Source organism: Puma concolor, chromosome D4 (assembly GCF_028749965.1).
Source record: "Puma concolor isolate L17-30 chromosome D4, mPumCon1.1.hap2, whole genome shotgun sequence".
NCBI lineage: Eukaryota > Metazoa > Chordata > Mammalia > Carnivora > Felidae > Puma > Puma concolor.
Window position 1 is genome coordinate 40,441,715 of NC_141679.1, and position 17,592 is coordinate 40,459,306.

At 36.7% G+C, this 17,592-nt stretch overlaps 1 protein-coding gene across 7 annotated transcripts in view; it reads right to left on the minus strand.

The window, feature by feature from the left end:
* Positions 1–17,592, minus strand: part of ZDHHC21 (zDHHC palmitoyltransferase 21) — a 93,055-nt gene that overhangs the window by 36,797 nt on the left and 38,666 nt on the right. For all 7 annotated transcript variants that reach the window (XM_086685321.1, XM_086685319.1, XM_086685322.1 and 4 more), the window contains one exon: positions 7,873–7,989. In XM_086685321.1, the coding sequence (XP_086541447.1) occupies positions 7,873–7,989 (117 nt within the window). The remainder of the gene's footprint in view (positions 1–7,872; positions 7,990–17,592) is intronic.

Consider the following 17,592-nt stretch of genomic DNA (forward strand, 5'->3'; position numbering starts at 1 on the left):
CTTTATAACTGAATATTTGAAACAGCTGGAAACTATGTTTGCAATCAACACTCCCTGTCAACTACTCTTACATTTTTAATACAAAATTATACTTTCAAAAAGATTTTTGGTTACCAGCATAATAAGTAAGATGGGCTAATGGTAATGGGCCTCTCTGGCTGAGATTTAGGGAGTAACTAACATATTGACAGCATGTGACAGAAGCATATGAATCATTGTAGAAAAGATCTACAAATTAACCGTAAATACAGGATTCAGTGTTTTCTCCAATTCTACAGTAATGTTTTAAATCAGATTTTAAAAAATGCATGTAGATTCAGAACATGAGAAAATAAAGTGAATGTGGAAAATTGCAAGTAAAATGAAAACTCATAAATGTTTAACTTTTTCACCAAAAAAAAAAAAAGCATTGAGTTAATCACTCAAGCAATTAGTAATGCTTTGAGAAAATTAAAATGCAGTATTCCTATGGAAGAAATTCTAGAGATAGATTTAAATAGTTTAAATTACTTTTAACGTTATCAGATATACAGGGAAGTTATGACACTGAGCAGACAGATGATGCAATATATATACATTTTTCACACAGGAACATATTATGCTAAAGAGCAATATAATTCCACACATAATAATTTTGATGCTAGCAGGCATTTTTTAAAAGAATCCTTTTTATATACCATGCAATGTGACTTAGTATGTATTTAAACTAATTGTTTGGCACAGGGGAACCCAGGTTCTAGAGTTTTCTATGTATTCAAGTTCAAAGAAATAATACTTAGCCAATATTAGTATGTAATATTAAAAAGCATAAAAGAAATGACATTTTAAATTGTAATGACTTTTCTAGGTTTTTAAAGCTACTGAGAAGATATGTCATATAATATTACAAGTAGAGGTATTCTATTAAATACACTTTGTTTTTATTAAACAAAAAATATAATTCAGAAAGGAAAACAAAATGCTATACAGAGCGTCTTTTGTAGAAATGTAAGTGAGTTGGGTTCTGCATAATTAGCAATAATTTCCATATCTGCAATGCTGATTTAGAGCTGAGTAAACCAAACATAATTTGTACACAGATTGTACTGAATGCCGCTAATTCACCACATTGATTCAGTGGGATACTTGGCAAAATTTAATTATAAGGATTAATAATCTCAGGACACATTTCTGGATACATAGTAAAAGGCAGGTAAACCCACTAATTGTCTGATTAAGGAGAATGCTATTTAATAGATAATCTCATTTAAACTAATTTAACATTTTGAACATAAGATACTTTTCACTGCATAAGATAACCAAGTTAAACTGAAATCACCCTGCATTTGTGATTCTCTCTGTATTTATTTAAGGAACCATGGGTCAGTATTTGGGGGGGGGTGGGCGTGGGGGAGCATTTTCCCTCTTAATTTGAAAAGCTTTACTTTAAGCTAGCTCTGGTAATTCAAGTAGAGTCCCACAAGAGTACCTATGAGCAAATGCAAGAGCTCACTTTTTTTCTTTGAGAATTTAAAAGCACAAAACCACAGCTAAATACATCTTCCCCGCCCTACCCTCAACCTCACCGCAACTGAGAAAAGCACTATGCTCCAGAGACGCCATCAAAAGCTTAAGCTATTATATAAACTCCATGGTGCCCAGAAAACAAAAATGCTTGTATACAAAATGTAGATAAACTGTCAGAGCAGTGTCATGGTATACAATAGCTCACTGTCAGAACCTCACCAGAAGGCGCTGTACCAGCTGTTCTAGCGTTTCTTGATGAACTCTCTCCAAGCCCGGTGACTGAAAACATGACTAATACAATCATCCAGCACTGTTAGTATTGGTGCTCATCAGAACGGACATTATTCTTGGCTGTGTGTGAACTACTGCTCAATAAGAAATTCTGACAACATCAATTACATTAATAACAACATCACTATCCATTTATTCGGAAACAGAAACAGAAAAAGGCTAACCAGGCTAAGTAAGGAATAATTAGAATAATCTGTTCCCTAAATAAAGAACGCTTCAAAGCAGATTGCTTTGAAAACAGTTTAATTTCAATATTGATCTTACTAAAAATTTACCAACTTATAAACATATGCCTAAAGTTAAATCTAAAAATAATCAAAGGTAATCCCTTAAAATTGGGTTTAAGATTAGTCTATTCCACAGAAACATCTGGTTGTGTTGAGATCTTTTAACCTTGGAAATGAGATTAGAAACCCACTGTTTTTAAATTTAATTTCTAGTTATTTTATCTGGGTCACAGATAATCTGCTCTTGCTAAATCTAAAATGACATCAGATTATCATTACTGTGATTATCCTGTTACCTTCTATTGTCAATAAGAAGACAGGATTTTCCCTCTGACATGGAGAGAAATGATGTATTTATTCCAAGTAAGAACAAATAATGGGAAAAAAATTACTGAAAACTGAGGTACTGCTTCCTGAAAATCTCAACCTAAGCCTCAAAAAGATAGCATATGTTTTGTGTATTTGTTGTCCAACAGGCCTACGTTCAAGCTACGTAATGACAGTTCATATGACGAAATAATACTCCTACCAGTGTTTTCCCAAAATGCCTCTTGGTCTCTGGGGTGCAGGAATAGGGGAAGGAGGAAGACTTTAGCGGAAGGATTAAATTTACTGTAACTTCTCCTCCTCCTCCTCTTCTTTCTTATACTACTTGACAAATTCATCACCTTCTTTCACATTGTGAGAGATGCACAGATTCAAATTACGACAAAAACACCCAGGTGTGACATTTCCTGTGGGTAGTCTTAAATTTTTCATAAGATGAAAACAGCAAGCATGTTGTATTTTAAAAAGTAAGCATGATCTCTGTATGTTAACTTTAATTAAAATATTAGATTCTACTTTAAATACTAATCATTCATTAGATTTAAAATTAATACTGAGGTTAAATGACCTTAAATAATTAAGCCTTAAAGAGCCTTAAATCAATGTGAGGAGGAGTGCATTCTGGAAACCTTAAAAAAAAAAAAAAAAAATGTTTTTCATCCAAAAACAGTGATGCTAGAAGTTCACTATGAAAGCCCAGGTAAATGGAGTTAAAATTTACTGTAATTGTTTGAAGTACCGGGATTCAAGAGGAAGTACAGTGAGTGGTGAGTAAAGACTAGACTAGCAAATACAGTGTATATGTTCTCTTAACGCTGCATTCTTTTTTGAATGTTTCACAAATGTCGAATTTCTACAGACATCAGAACTGTCCAGTACAGAGTATTCTGAGGGGGTACTATACATATACAGAAAGAAATGAAACTTTTGGAGGAAGCATTATATATACAAAAAAAAAAAAAAACAAACAAACACCGTGGTTTCTACTTAGTTTTAGAAATATCACATCAGAACCAACCTCTCTAAAGACAATGTTGTTCCGTATTACAGCAAAAGAAAAAAAAATCATACAATTTGAAAAACATTAACATGTCGGCAATATAGAATAGAGTCAGAACAGAATTTGATATTACACATCCTTCAAACGCCAACAAATTCAGTAAATAACTTTATGGCCAACTCAGAAGTGAACGCTAAAATTTTAAAGTAGGGATTCTTAAAAGATTTTGAAGGCTTTGCTGCCAAACCCTCCCCTCTGAAGCTTCTGGGGCTGCTAGGGAAGAAAGAAATGGCTGTCCTCGGCTATAAACCCCTGACGGTCCTCATAAGTAGCTTGTACTCTTAGCAGCAATGTCCCAAATGTCCATTTTCAGTCATTCATCGTAAGAAATTGGAAAAATCTGAGAATTCTCCCTCCAGGGGATAAAAATACACACCAGTGATTTCGGTAAATCCAAAAGTGAAAATTCAAACAATGCAAGTACAATCTGGCAATTCTGACGTGACTGATGAACAGACTATAAAGTAATTGGGAATTAATATAAAAGTAGAGAAAAAAGAATTTAGGCAAAGACCCACTTTCATCCTCACCACTGTTATTAATACCATGTTATTTACCATCATCATTAGAAAAATCACAAGAGGTATTAGAAAATATTTCAAGCTGAATAATAGTAAAAATATATTTAAACAGACATTACACGATCCATGAACAGCCAATAAGCACACGGAGAAGTGTTCAATATCATTAGTCGTCAGGGAAATATAAATGAAAACAAGATGCTATTAAAACCTACCAGAATGGCTGCAATTAAAGACCGATGACAACAAATGTTGACAAGGATGTGGAACAACCAGAATTCTCATATACTGTTGGGAAGAGGGCAACTGTTACTTGGGGAAAAGATCTGGCCGTTGCTTATGAAATAAAAGGTAAGCCTCTCCTAAGTGACAAAGCCGTTCTTCTCCCAGATATTGACCCAAGAAAATGAAATAGGTTTCCACAAAAAGACTTGAGCAAAAATATTCAGAGCTTTATTCGTAACTGCCACAATCTAGAACCAAGCCAGCCCTCTTTCAATAGAATAGAGAGACAACTCGTGGACTAGTCATACAATGGAATACTACTCAGCAACAAGAAGGAATTACCAACACATGCAACGCTATGGATGAAAACAGTATTATTTTGAGCACAAGAAGATCTACATAAATGGATACATATGAAATTCTCCAACCAGTACTAATCTATGGTGGGGAACAAAATGACATCAGTGGTGCCTCTGCGGACTTACTGATGTGAGGCAGGAGGGAACTCCCGTGAGGTGATGGCAATATTCTGTGTTGTGAAAAGGCTTTGGGTTGCGCTGTGCGCCTCTGTCAGTGCTCATCCAATAGTAATACTTAACGTATGCCTCTCACTGTATGGAAATTTTGCCTCATAGGAAAAACATGTACACAAGCATTGAGCTCTAGTGGATGATTTGCATGGTGAGCAATTTGATGCCTGTGATTTATTCTGACATGTATTAAAACATATAACAGACTGATAGTATGAAATGAGGTGAAGTATTCTAACATGTTAATTGTGGTTGGGTATTCACTGCAAAATTCCTTAAAAGTTCCTGTGTGTTTAAAAATGTTTCCTATAAAACCTAGGGAAAAAAGGTTACCTTATAAAATATGCAAACACAGGTTATACAGTAAATGTTTTCCTTCCATATCTGACTGCATCCTTCCAGTTCAGAGGCCAGTACCAGAACCTTTCCAAAGGAGTCTGAATACAGCCAGTAGGACAGACATAGACAGACAGCGATCTCCTGCACTATTTCTTTTTTTTGAAAGTTAACATTTTTATTAACCTTTCTTAGTGACCAGTGAGAAAAGGACACCTTAAGAAAACAGACAAAGGACATCAACAAACCATATACAAAATGAATAAAATTAACATTTAACTTATGCTAGAAATAGGCTTTTTTGGAAAGAGCTATATTGACATATAATTCACACACTATACAGTTCACCCATTTAAAGTGTACATTTCAACTTTTTTTTTTTTTTTAGTATGTTCAGAGTCATGCAGCCATCACCACAATCCATTTTAGAACATGTTCATCATCCCGTACAAGAAACCCTGAACCGTTTAGCTATCATCTCCAGCCCCGCTAGCTCTCCACCCCCAGGTAACCACTAATCTCCTTTCATCTCTACGGACTTGCTCATTCTGGACAGTTCATATAAATGGAATTATACAAATACATGGCCTTTTGTGACTGGTCTCTTTCACTTCACATAGTGTTTTCAAGGCTCAGCCATGTTATATCATGTATCAGCACTTTACTTCCTTTTATGACTAAATAATATCCACTGTATGGATATACAAAATGTTATTAGCAATAGATACCTGAATTGCTTTTGGTTGGGGTTACTATGAATAATGTTGCTATGAATATTCACCTATGATTTTTTGCACGGACATAGATTTCATTTCTCTTGGGTATATACCTAGGAGTGGAATGATAAGAGAAATGATAACTCTGTGTTTAACTTTTAAAACAACTATCAGACTGTTATCTGCACTGTTTCACATCCCCACTAGCAGTGTGTGAGGGTTCTGATTCCTCCACATCCTTACCAACCTTATTTTCTTTAATGTCAATTTATCTATTTTTGAGAAAGAGAGAGAGCACAAGCAGGGGAGGGGCAGAGAGAGAGAGAGAGAGATTGAGAGAAACAGAATCCGAACGAGGCTCCAAGCTGTCAGCACAAAGCCCGACGCGGGGCTCAAACCCATGAACCCATAGGCTCAAACTATGACCTGAGCTGAAGTCGGAAGCTTAACGGACTGAACCACTTAGGCACCCCTCCTTTTTTATTATAGCCATCCTAGTGTGTGTGAAGTGGTACCTCGTTATGGTTCTGATTTTAATTTCCCTGATGACTAATGATGTTGAGCATCTTTTCATGTATTTGTTGTCCACTGGATAACTTCTTTGAATAAATCTCCATTCACAACCTTTCACCATGTTTTAATTAGGCTTTTTATTATTTATAGGAGCTCTTTATTCTAGATATAAAACCCCCTCAGCAGATACATGATTTATAAATTATTTTCTCCCATTCTATGACCTGCCTTTTCACTTTTTTCATAGTGTCCTTTGAAGCACAAAAGTTTATGGTTTTTTATTTATCCATTTTTTTCTTTGGTTGTCTGCACTTTTGATATCATATCTAAGATACTATTTCATATTCCAAAATTTCCTCCTATGTTTTCTCCTAAGTGTTCTATAATTTTAGATCTTACCATTTAGGTTTGTACTCCATTTTGAACTAATATATGTATACGTATATGTATATGTATATGTATATGTATATGTATATGTACATGTATATATATGTATATGAGGTAAGGGTCCAACTTTATGCTTTTGCATGTGGATATCTAATTATCCCAGCAGCATTTGTTCAAAAGACTTTTCCTTTCCTCACTGAATAGTTTTGGCACCCTTGTTGATAATCAACTGACCACAGATATATAGCTCTGGTCTCTCAATTCTATGTCATTTATCTATATGTGTATCCTTGTGCCAGGACCACAGTTTCTTGATTACTGTTACTTCATAGTAAGTCTTGATACATTTTTTTTACTATACATTTTTTTCGCTGAACATATCTGGTATACACTTTTCATACACAATACATATGTTATGTATAATGGAGATCTTTTTTAGCATACATGTTTATTACACATAATATTAAGGAGATCTTTTTAACATACATGTTTATGTACACACATATGAATAAAATAGCTTCTACAAAATAAACATGTAGAGGTTGATCAAAAGGACTATGCATTTTAAAGTATGATACATAATGACAATTTACCTTTCAAAAAGGTTACACCAATTTACATCACCACCAACAATGTATGAGAAAACCTTAACCCACATCTTCTACAATACAGTGTATTACCAAACTTAAATCCTTACTCAATATAATTTTTCTCACTTTTTGAACTTTTTTGCTGTGATAAATCCTATACGGTTAATAAATGCATGCAAAAAAATAAGACTTAATTATTAATAAAATGTTTCTACCAGCAACTCCATTTTGTGGAATTTACCGTAAATAAATAATTTGAAGAGGAAAAGAAATGTTCAAAGGAATGTCTGTAATATAGAAAAAAATGATCACACACTAGATGCTGACCAACAGGAAAACTATTCATTAAAATATTGTATATTCACTAAACAGAGTATATCCAACTACTAAAAACAATAAACACGAAGTCTGTAGCCACACAGAAATACGTTAATTTTTAAACCCAGGATACAAAATTGCATATGTCCTCTACAGACTGATTGTAACTACTTTAAAATTACATAGGCATATGGAAATGAAAACATATAAATGACTGTGAGTAATTTTCTCCTTTAATTGCTAAACTTTTTGTAACTTCTTGGAATTAAGTTCATAATTAGGGAATACGTTCATAAATACATTACATTAAAAAATAGATACTTACTGTGATGATGCCAATTAGTTGAGTATAAAAAAGTCCAGTTATTCCAACTAACATAGTAATGCCCATAAAGGCAGCTAGTCTCATTATGGCCAATTCATGCCTAACCACAAAGAGGTCCTATAGGAAGAAGAAAAAAGGAAGCCTTAAAAACAAATTGAAAAGTTATTTATTGTTGCAGTAACAGTCAAGAATTAACAATGAATTAACTTATTATCTTAACAATATTCTCCCCTGAGTTTATTCCACTTTCTATATAAATATTTGAAAATTTCAAAAATAATTGTTTTAACTCATAGTAGCAAGTTGAAAAAAATAGGATTTTTACTACTCTTGTGTCAAAAAACCTCAAACCTAAAGTTGCAAATTAGTCACACTCATTTACTATTTGCAGCAAAAAAACACAAAACCATGTTGTACAATCTTTGGTTATACAAAAGAAAATTTTATTATTATACTGCTAAAAAGCTTGAATGCACAAGCCTGATTCATAGTATTAAAATTCAAGTGACCAAGACACCTAGAGGTGATGTCACTTAGGCAAAATAAGGGGAAACACAAATGACAGGATCACGTGGACCAGCTCTTAAGCCCACTTCATTCATTCATCCATCCATTCACCCGACCCCCACTGCCGAGCAATGCACTGTGTAATAGAAAAGCCAAAATGAGAAAGATATGTCCGTGCCCGGAAGAAGCTGCAGCTTATTTAGAGACAGAACCCAACTTTGCAAAATTCCAAAGCAATGTGATATATGCTATAACGGGGGTGCATGCAGAAGACTACAGAAACACCTTGCAATGTCTAGACAGAAAGGAGAAATGGAAATGCTGTGAGGGACAATGGATTTTCTGGCTCAGGGCATAAAATAAGGGTGAACCCAAGAAAGTGGTGGAAAGACAGGAAAACAAGAAGCGTTTCATGCACTCTGATACCAAGCGGACAGACCAAAGGAGTGAAAGGGAGGGAAGGAACAAAGACTTCTAGAAACCTACTGCTGCTGCTAAGCTCTGGTATAATACTGTCCAGTGGATAGAAGCAACAGAAGAATGGAAGGACCCCCAAAACATATACCCATGTGCTTTTTAAAACCTGATTCAGGTTAAGGCTTAAAGGTATCCTGGTACCAACATCAAAAAGAGGGAGGTCACCGAACGTAACGAGCTTGCTTGACACAAAAGAACTGATGCTTTTCTGTGCATCACAGGGACCACCCACCAGACTCAAGCAAAAATCTGATTCCACACCCAAACCATTTAACTCATTAGCCTGGAGAAACTTAAATTCACCAAGACATTTTAGGTGGCGTGTAGCAGTCACATGTTAGGCAGTCATTTCACAAGCATGGTGAAAAAAGCCTCATGTACAGTCCTTACAAAACAGACAAAGATGAAAAGGTAGAGCTATGCAAGATCTAAAAACGTTAAGTGCAGTGAATTCTGCTATAATGCTGTTTGAAAACACAAATTTGTTCCAACACGGTTGATACATGAAGCAACAACGAGAGCGCAGCAAGAATTCTGGTTTTGCTTATGTGTGATTTCATCTGGGAGGAACCCCTAGATGAGCAGGCAAACTGCACCCAGCTAAATCACGGCATATGGGAACACACAAAATACACGTGCACACCCGAACACCTACCATCTACCTCAGTTGTTTGTGTTATGGGCCACATTCATCCACATCTCGTGTTACAACTTTCCCTCCAACTCCAGATGATTCCCCTCCTGTCAGTACTGCAACCCTTCTGATGCCCACTTCCACAACAACATGGCAGGTCCTTAAAAGGGACCTTGCCGTGTTCAATATAGTCCTTACGTATTTCTTAACTATTTAATGTGTGTGAAACTGTGCTGCTGTTTTTATCAGGCTCTGACCCTTTTGAATGTCACTGACAAAGTTTCTGGGTGTTGTGCCTCCATTTTCCCATAAGCCTTTTGGTCTCCATTGTATAATTCTGCACAGTAAAGTGAGCTTTTAAAAAATTTCAGCCAAGTACAATTAATAAATGTTGGGGATGATGAAACTGAAAGATGTAATTCTAACATTACATTTACTACTCACTTCATTGCACATTTACATTTAAGAGTATTTGTGTGAAACAGTAACATATTTGGAGAAATTTCTTTTTAGCACTCTTTAACATTTTTTTTTTAATTTTTTTTTAACGTTTATTTATTTTTGAGACAGAGAGAGACAGAGCATGAATGGGGGAGGGTCAGAGAGAGGGAGACACAGAATTTGAAACAGGCTCCAGGCTCTGAGCTGTCAGCACAGAGCCTGACGCGGGGCTCGAACTCACGGACCATGAGATCATGACCTGAGCCGAAGTCGGCCGCTTAACTGACTGAGCCACCCAGGCACCCCAACATTTTCAAAATACAGTAGCATTCTAAGTTTACATACACGTAATTAACATCTTCAGTACTAAACCCAGATCGTAGTCATTTAGCACAGTTCTTCAGAACACAACATCTTTACTTAGTTTTTTTGTTTTTTGTTTTTTTGATGAAGCACTTCTGAGATTTAAAAATTGGCTTAGGAAACTTTATCCAAATCACAAGAACCCATCTGCTATTCGAGACCTTTACTACACAGTCAGTGTTATGGCTGAATAGGTCTCCCCCCAAATTCCTATCCTGAAGTCCTAATCCCTAGTGCCTCAGAACAGGACAGTATTTGGAGACAGAGCCTTTAAAGAGGTGACTAAGTTAAAACAAGTCCCTTACACTAGGCACTGATCCAATCTGACTGGTGTCCTCATAAGAGGAAATATAGAAACCCAGACACACACTAGGGAATGCCTGAGCACAGAGGAAAGACCATGTGAGGACACAGCGACCAGGTGGTCCATCTGCAAGCCAAGGAGAGAGGCCTCCAGAGACCCCAAACTTGCTGGCTTCTTGCTCTTCGACTTCTAGCCTCCAGAACTGTGAGAAAATGACATTCTGTGGGGTTTTGTTATGGTAGCCCTAGCAAACTGACATAGTAACTGTGTTTGTTAATTGTTTTCATTTTTCCCATTTTTTTTGTTAAGAAATGTGGCTAGATCCAGAAAACCCCCAAGGTGTAAGTTCAGTTTAGAGAAAGGTAACAGCACCCGCTCAGGAAAGAGGACATTTGAAACCATAACAGAGCTTTCATCTATGCATTCCTTCCCCATCACATTCTCTCCCTCATCCCTACCCTGAAGGTCAAGTTTACGGACTCACTCTTCATACCATTTGGATACTATCATGTTTTAGTTGTAGAGTACACATATCTTCTTCTACTCTGAGTCCACCTTTTCACTTTCTTTATGGCGTATTTTGATAACTCCAAGTGCTTCAATTTAGTCCAATTTATCAGTCTTTCCCTTTAGTGCTTTTTATTCCCTGTTTAAGAAGCCTTTCCCAACCCCAAGGTCATAATGACATCCTCCTATATTATCATCCAAAGCCTTAAAGCTTTATAGTCTTGCCTTTCACATTTAGGTCGCTAATCACTTGTTTATTTTTTTGTGCACAGTGAAATACAGGGGTCTGAATTTACTTTTACCATATGGATATCCAATTGTGCCAGGACGGTTTATTTAAAAAACTCTCCCTTCCTCAGTGATCAGAGGTCAAGTGTCCATATATGCAGGCGTCTGCCGTGGCCTCTCTATTCTGTTCTCTCGTTTTATTTGTCCCTGTACCAGTGCCTCACATTTTAGTTCCCATGGCTATCTAAGTCTCCATACCTAATGGACCAAGTCATCCCTTCTTGTTCAAAAATGTCTCGGTTATTCTAGATAATCTGTATTTCCAGAAAATTTTTTAAATTAGTTTTTCAAGTTACAATGCATAATCACACACAGACACACATATATTGTCTCCATTAAGCTTCCTAATTTTCCCCCTAGAGGTCTTGTACTTTTTTGGTCATACTTAATTTGGGAACTTCCAGTTTCTCGATTCTATTATTAATGATTTTGCATTAATTTCATTGTCTAAAGGATTATCTGCATACACATGGGTTTTTTTTCTAATCTGTTAATGTAACGAAAATACTGACTGATTTTCTAATGCAAAATTACCTTTCATTTTTAAGATAAACCCAACTTGATCAGGCTTGTTACACAGAATCAGATTCAGTTTGCTAATATTTTGTGTAGAAGTTGTTCACCTATGGTCATAATCAGACTAGCCTATTATTTTCTTTCTTTATTGTCCTTGCTACGTTCTGTATTCAACATATGTTACCCACATAAAATGAGTTGGGGAGAGTTTCCTCTCTTAAAAGAGTTGGTGGAAGACTGGAATTATTGTTTCCCTTCATATTTGACAGAGCTGGAACTCACTGGTAAATGTGTGAATGTTCTTTGCAAAAGTTTTAACTACTCACTCATGGTTATAGAACTCCCCCTGTTTCCCATTTCTTCTCAAAGCAATTTTCTTCTTAGAGCTATACTATGCTTATTATCAGGAAACTCAGTACTGTTAAACGTGTCAACTATCCAAACCGATGTATAAAATTAATACGATCCCAATAAAAATCCCCAGCAGCAGAGCACATAGTCTACTGGTGGCAGCTTTTTAAAAATTTTGTTTTGGGGGCGCCTGGGTGGCACAGTCGGTTGGGCGTCCGACTTCAGCCAGGTCACGATCTCGCGGTCTGTGAGTTCGAGCCCCGCGTCAGGCTCTGGGCTGATGGCTCAGAGCCTGGAGCCTGTTTCCGATTCTGTGTCTCCCTCTCTCTGCCCCTCCCCCGTTCATGCTGTGTCTCTCTCTGTCCCAAAAATAAATAAACGTTGGAAAAAAAAAAAAAATAAATAAATAAATAAAATAAAAATTTTGTTTTGATGTGTACAAATTACTAAGTAAGCTGTTTCTAAATTTCACAGGAACAAACAAAACACAACGAATCCCATACCACTCCTATATAGAAAGAAAAAGGTGGGAGGGTTTGGTTGACTGCATGCATTCTCAATATAGGTCATATTGCCCCCAAGGAGGGAGAAAATTGGTTCTTGCGGGGGGGGGAGGATCGCCTTATTTCAATAGTTTTGTGGCCATACATAAATCTATCCTACCTGACAAAATCTTATTCCTTAGTATGTGATTTCATAGAGGGAAGTGGAGAAAATGTCTTAAAAGGCTCCTGAGGGAGCAAAAATAATGAAAAAAGAGGAGTCATCACTGGATAACAAGATTTGTTATAAAACTATAGTTATGACAGCGGTACAATCACAAGGACAAATACACCGATGGACTAGAAAAGAACCAGAAACAGACACACACACATACAGCTTGGTTTATGAAAAAGGTGGCACCGCAGAGCAGAGTGGAAAGAATTTTCTTTTTAATAAATGGTGCTAAATCAATTGGCTATCCATCTGTGAAAAAAATAAAACCCTGACTCATAGTTCATGAGAAATACAAAAATCAATTCCAGGTGGAAATATAAAAAATACGATACTTGGAAGACAACGTAGGAGAATTATATTGATGATCTGGGGATAGAAGATGACTTTTTAAATGGAACCCAAAAAACACTAACCAAAAAGGAAAAGATTGATGTTGGAGTGCATGAAAATTAAAAACTTCTGTTCATCAAAAAATACCATCAACAGAGAAAAGGCAAGCTACAGGGCAGAAGAGATTTACAACACACATACTCAACAAAGAGCTCAAATCTAAAATTCCCTACAAAAAAAAAAAAAAAAAGTCAAATAACCCCAACCACCAAATAGGCAAAACACTTAAATAGGCACACTACACAAAATAGGCAGTCAGTTAGCATGTGAAAAGGGGCTCAATATCATTAGTCATTGGAGAAACGCAAATTAGAACACAATCAAGTTCCGCGCCATCTCCACCAAAATGGCTAACTTCAGGAAGATCTGAACAAGCATTAGTGAGCCTGTGAAGGACCCTGAACTTACATTCTCTACTAGTGGGGGTTTAAATTCATAGAACCGCTTTGGAAAACTGTTTAACGGTATTTCAAGGACCGTGGATATATCCTTTGAACACTACCACTCCTAGCCATAAGTCCAAGGGAAAGACACACACATGCAAGAGACATGAACAAGGATGTTTTCCCGCACCATTATTTGTAACAGCCTCGAACTGGAAATAACGTAAATCTCCTTCAATAGAATGGACAAATAAGTTGTCCTATAGGAAATGAAATACAGTTGACCCTTGAACATTGGTTTGAACTGTACCAGTCTACTTAAACCCAGATTTTGTTTTTACTACATTATAAATGTATTTTCTTTTCCTTAGGCCTTTATTAATAATATTTTCTTTTGTCTAGCTTATTTCATTGTAAGAATAGAGTATGTAATACATATACAAGATACAGGTTAATCGACTATATTATCGGTAAGGCTGCCTGTCAACAGTAGACTATTAGGAGCTATGTTTTGGGGGAGTCAAAGTTATATATGAATTTTCAACTGTGCAGGGGATGGGCTCCCCTAACCCTGCATTGTTCAAGGGTCAACTGCACCATGAATATTTATAGCGATATTCACTGCAATGAAAATGAACTGTATCTAATGTAACAAAAAGAACAAATCTTATAAGCATTGCTCAAAGAGGCTTTGTGATAATTCAGTGAGCTGTATGTTTTTATTTTTGTGTACTCCTCTATATGTGTATTTTGGAATACAGAAAGTTGCGATCATGAAATACGTAACGTAAAAATATTATAAAAATACTTTCTTAATTTTAGAAACAGAAACAAAACTTTTAAAATACATACAACAAAATGTAAAATAAAATTAGGTTACATATGGCCTGTAAAAGGAGACACAAAAAAATGTCAAGTAAGTTCTAGAAAAGGATATATCAGGAGACAGAAGGGGAAAGGGAGAGAGCAGGAGTCAGACTGGCTCCCTGATCTCATCCACCGCTTTCTTCACTCTGATCCAACCAGACTGATCTCCCTGCTATTCCTCAAACACATCAAGCAAACTCCCGTATCAGGGCTGTTAACACTTGTCCTTCCTGGCAAACTCTTTCCCCAGATACCCATGTTTACTGCCTCACTGTCTTCAGGTCTCTCCCTAAACATCACCTTATTTGATAGAGACCCCTACGCTTTTTTTTTACCAGGGCCTATTTGCTTGTTTTTCCTTGCCCAAACTACAGAAAATCCCAGCATTCCCTATCTCCTTCATATATTTTATTTTTTCCATTAGTACTTAGCTCCATCTGGTATATCTCTATTTCTTTACATACTGCCTGCCTCTCTCAGTAGTATGTACATTTCTTGAGGATAGGGACTTTTGCCCTTTTTGTTGTTCAATAAGGAGTCCCTGGAACCCAGACCCCAGCTCTAGCTCACAGCAGGTACTCAATGAGTATTTACTGAATGAATAAATGAAAATGAGGAAGAAAGCTGACAAAAGAGCAGAATTTCCTCCCCCAACACGTGAAGAGGCAGAGTACCACTTACAGAGACTGTTACACACATCCAATAGCAGAGATAAACACAGAAAAAGAAACACACAGGCAGCAAGTACACAGACACACATCTCACAAAAACCAACAGAGGCAGAAGACAGGGGCACTTACATGAAATAATACTCCTATATTCCTATCTGGTAATCTTTTGTAATGATATCATGTAAACTTTCAAAATGTTAACAAAACTAGAAGGTAGTGGGGGCATCGCCTCTTGATGCAAGTTATCTGAAAATAAGCCAAGACTCAGATTCGGCCACTTATGATCTAGCATAAGTCTTCTAATATTTGGTCTGTGAGTTCCCTGAACTCATTTCTTCCAATAATCTTATCTTCTATCCTAATCTAGTCTCAATCCAAATTCTATAATTAAATCCGCATCACATCCTTTCCCATAACTGTACCCGTAACATAAATGCAAATTCAAGCGCGGCACACTCCGAATACCACCTCCCATCTTTCATGCCCAACTCCCCGTAGGCGTCAATGCTGACAAATCCTCAACCTCAGTGGGGCCTCACTCTGTTGACCCAACTACCGAACTATACTGGCCCACTTCTCAACAGTTCCACCACTCCTGTAATCATGTCATGTTTGAACTATACTTCGATCGTCTTGCAACTAGTCCTCCTGCCACTATCCTTGTCCTCCCTCAATCTATTCTTCCTAGCAATCAGTTTTCTTTCTAATATGTAAACGCCTTTGTGCAACCAGGCTCAAGACCCTTCAGTCATTTCCAAAGTCCCGACCACCAAACATCCTGACAACAAAACATCTCCAACATCCAACTCCATCCCTTACTGCTCTCAACTCAGCTCCTCCTACCCTCTCCCCAATTGGCTCCACTCAAGATACAGCGGCCTTCTGACTGTTCCTTGGAAAGGTCAAATGTGCTCCCACCCCAGGGGGACTTGGCATGGTTTTTCCTCTCCCTGGAATGTTCTTCCTCCCAGTATCAGTGACTTGCTTGCGTTCCAGGTCTCTGCTCAAGTGTCACTATTGAGAAAGGACTTCTCTGACTGTATTATCAATCATTAATCTCTATCCCTTACCCAACTTTATTATACATCAGAATATTTATTTTGCATAGCATGTATTTGTTCATTGCGTAGCTCCACCAATTAGAATATAAGCTCCTTAATGCAAGAACTTTGTTTTATTCACTGCTGCACTGTCAGAGCCTAGATCAGGGACCAGTGTGCACAGAAGACACTCAACAAATATCTGTTAAATGATTAAACGAGTGTTCTTCATAATTTTTGAAAATGAACATCTAGGCTTTACAGATACAATTTTACATTATAAAATGATAAATTTTTATATCAATCAGTAGGAAGCAATTTTTATTTATAGGCTATTATTTTAAGTAGTTTTCTGTGTTTTTATGAGACCAGTCTGAAAATTAACAATATTTGAGGTATTTATGATCTTCCTCCTCCTAAAAAGTTTCTCAGCCTGAGCACAGGTGATCCTTTGGGCCAAATCACTCTTTGTTAGAGGGGACTGTCCTATGCATTGTAGGAGTTTTAGCAGCATCTCTGGCCTCCACCCACTAGATGCCTGAAGCAACCTGTGACAACCCAAAATGTCTCCTGACCTATCTAATAATGTCCTCTGGGGGACAAAATCCTCCTCGTTCGCCCACTATACTGCTTGAAGGGATTTGGTTTTTCCCATTTTCCAAAAATGAAAATGGCTTAGAACACAACTGAGATATCTAAAGCATACAGACTTGAATTTTCAAAATGGCTTCATAACCAATTTCACATGCTGAAGTCGGGTTCATGTGGCAATTACTCTTGGATAAAATAAAATCCTGTTACATCTGAATGGTCATCAGCACTTTTTGGAATAAGCCTTGGCTTAAGTTTTACCATTATATTCCAAAATGCAGGCAAGGAAGTTACAGGACTATTCTGTACATCCCTCTCTCACCTCCAGCCCTCAAGTAATATGCATCTTTTCAGTTTTGTTAAATCCTAATGGAAATTAATATCTAAAGGAAAAAAAATCATTATTCACACATAACTAATGGCTATCACTGAGCATTCAGGATTACACATTAAGTTTGCATATAGATATAACTGCAGTTTTGTTAGGGAGCAAACTGCACTGGTACCTGTCAGGTTCATGGTTGAGGGTAAAATAATTTAGAAAAACATTTTATCTGCCTTCCCATATTTTGACAGTAAAAATTCCAGAAAAAACTGGAACAATTTAATAAAAAACAACACAAGAGACCCTATTTTCTTGCTACATTTACCACTTAACTTACGATTTCAAAGA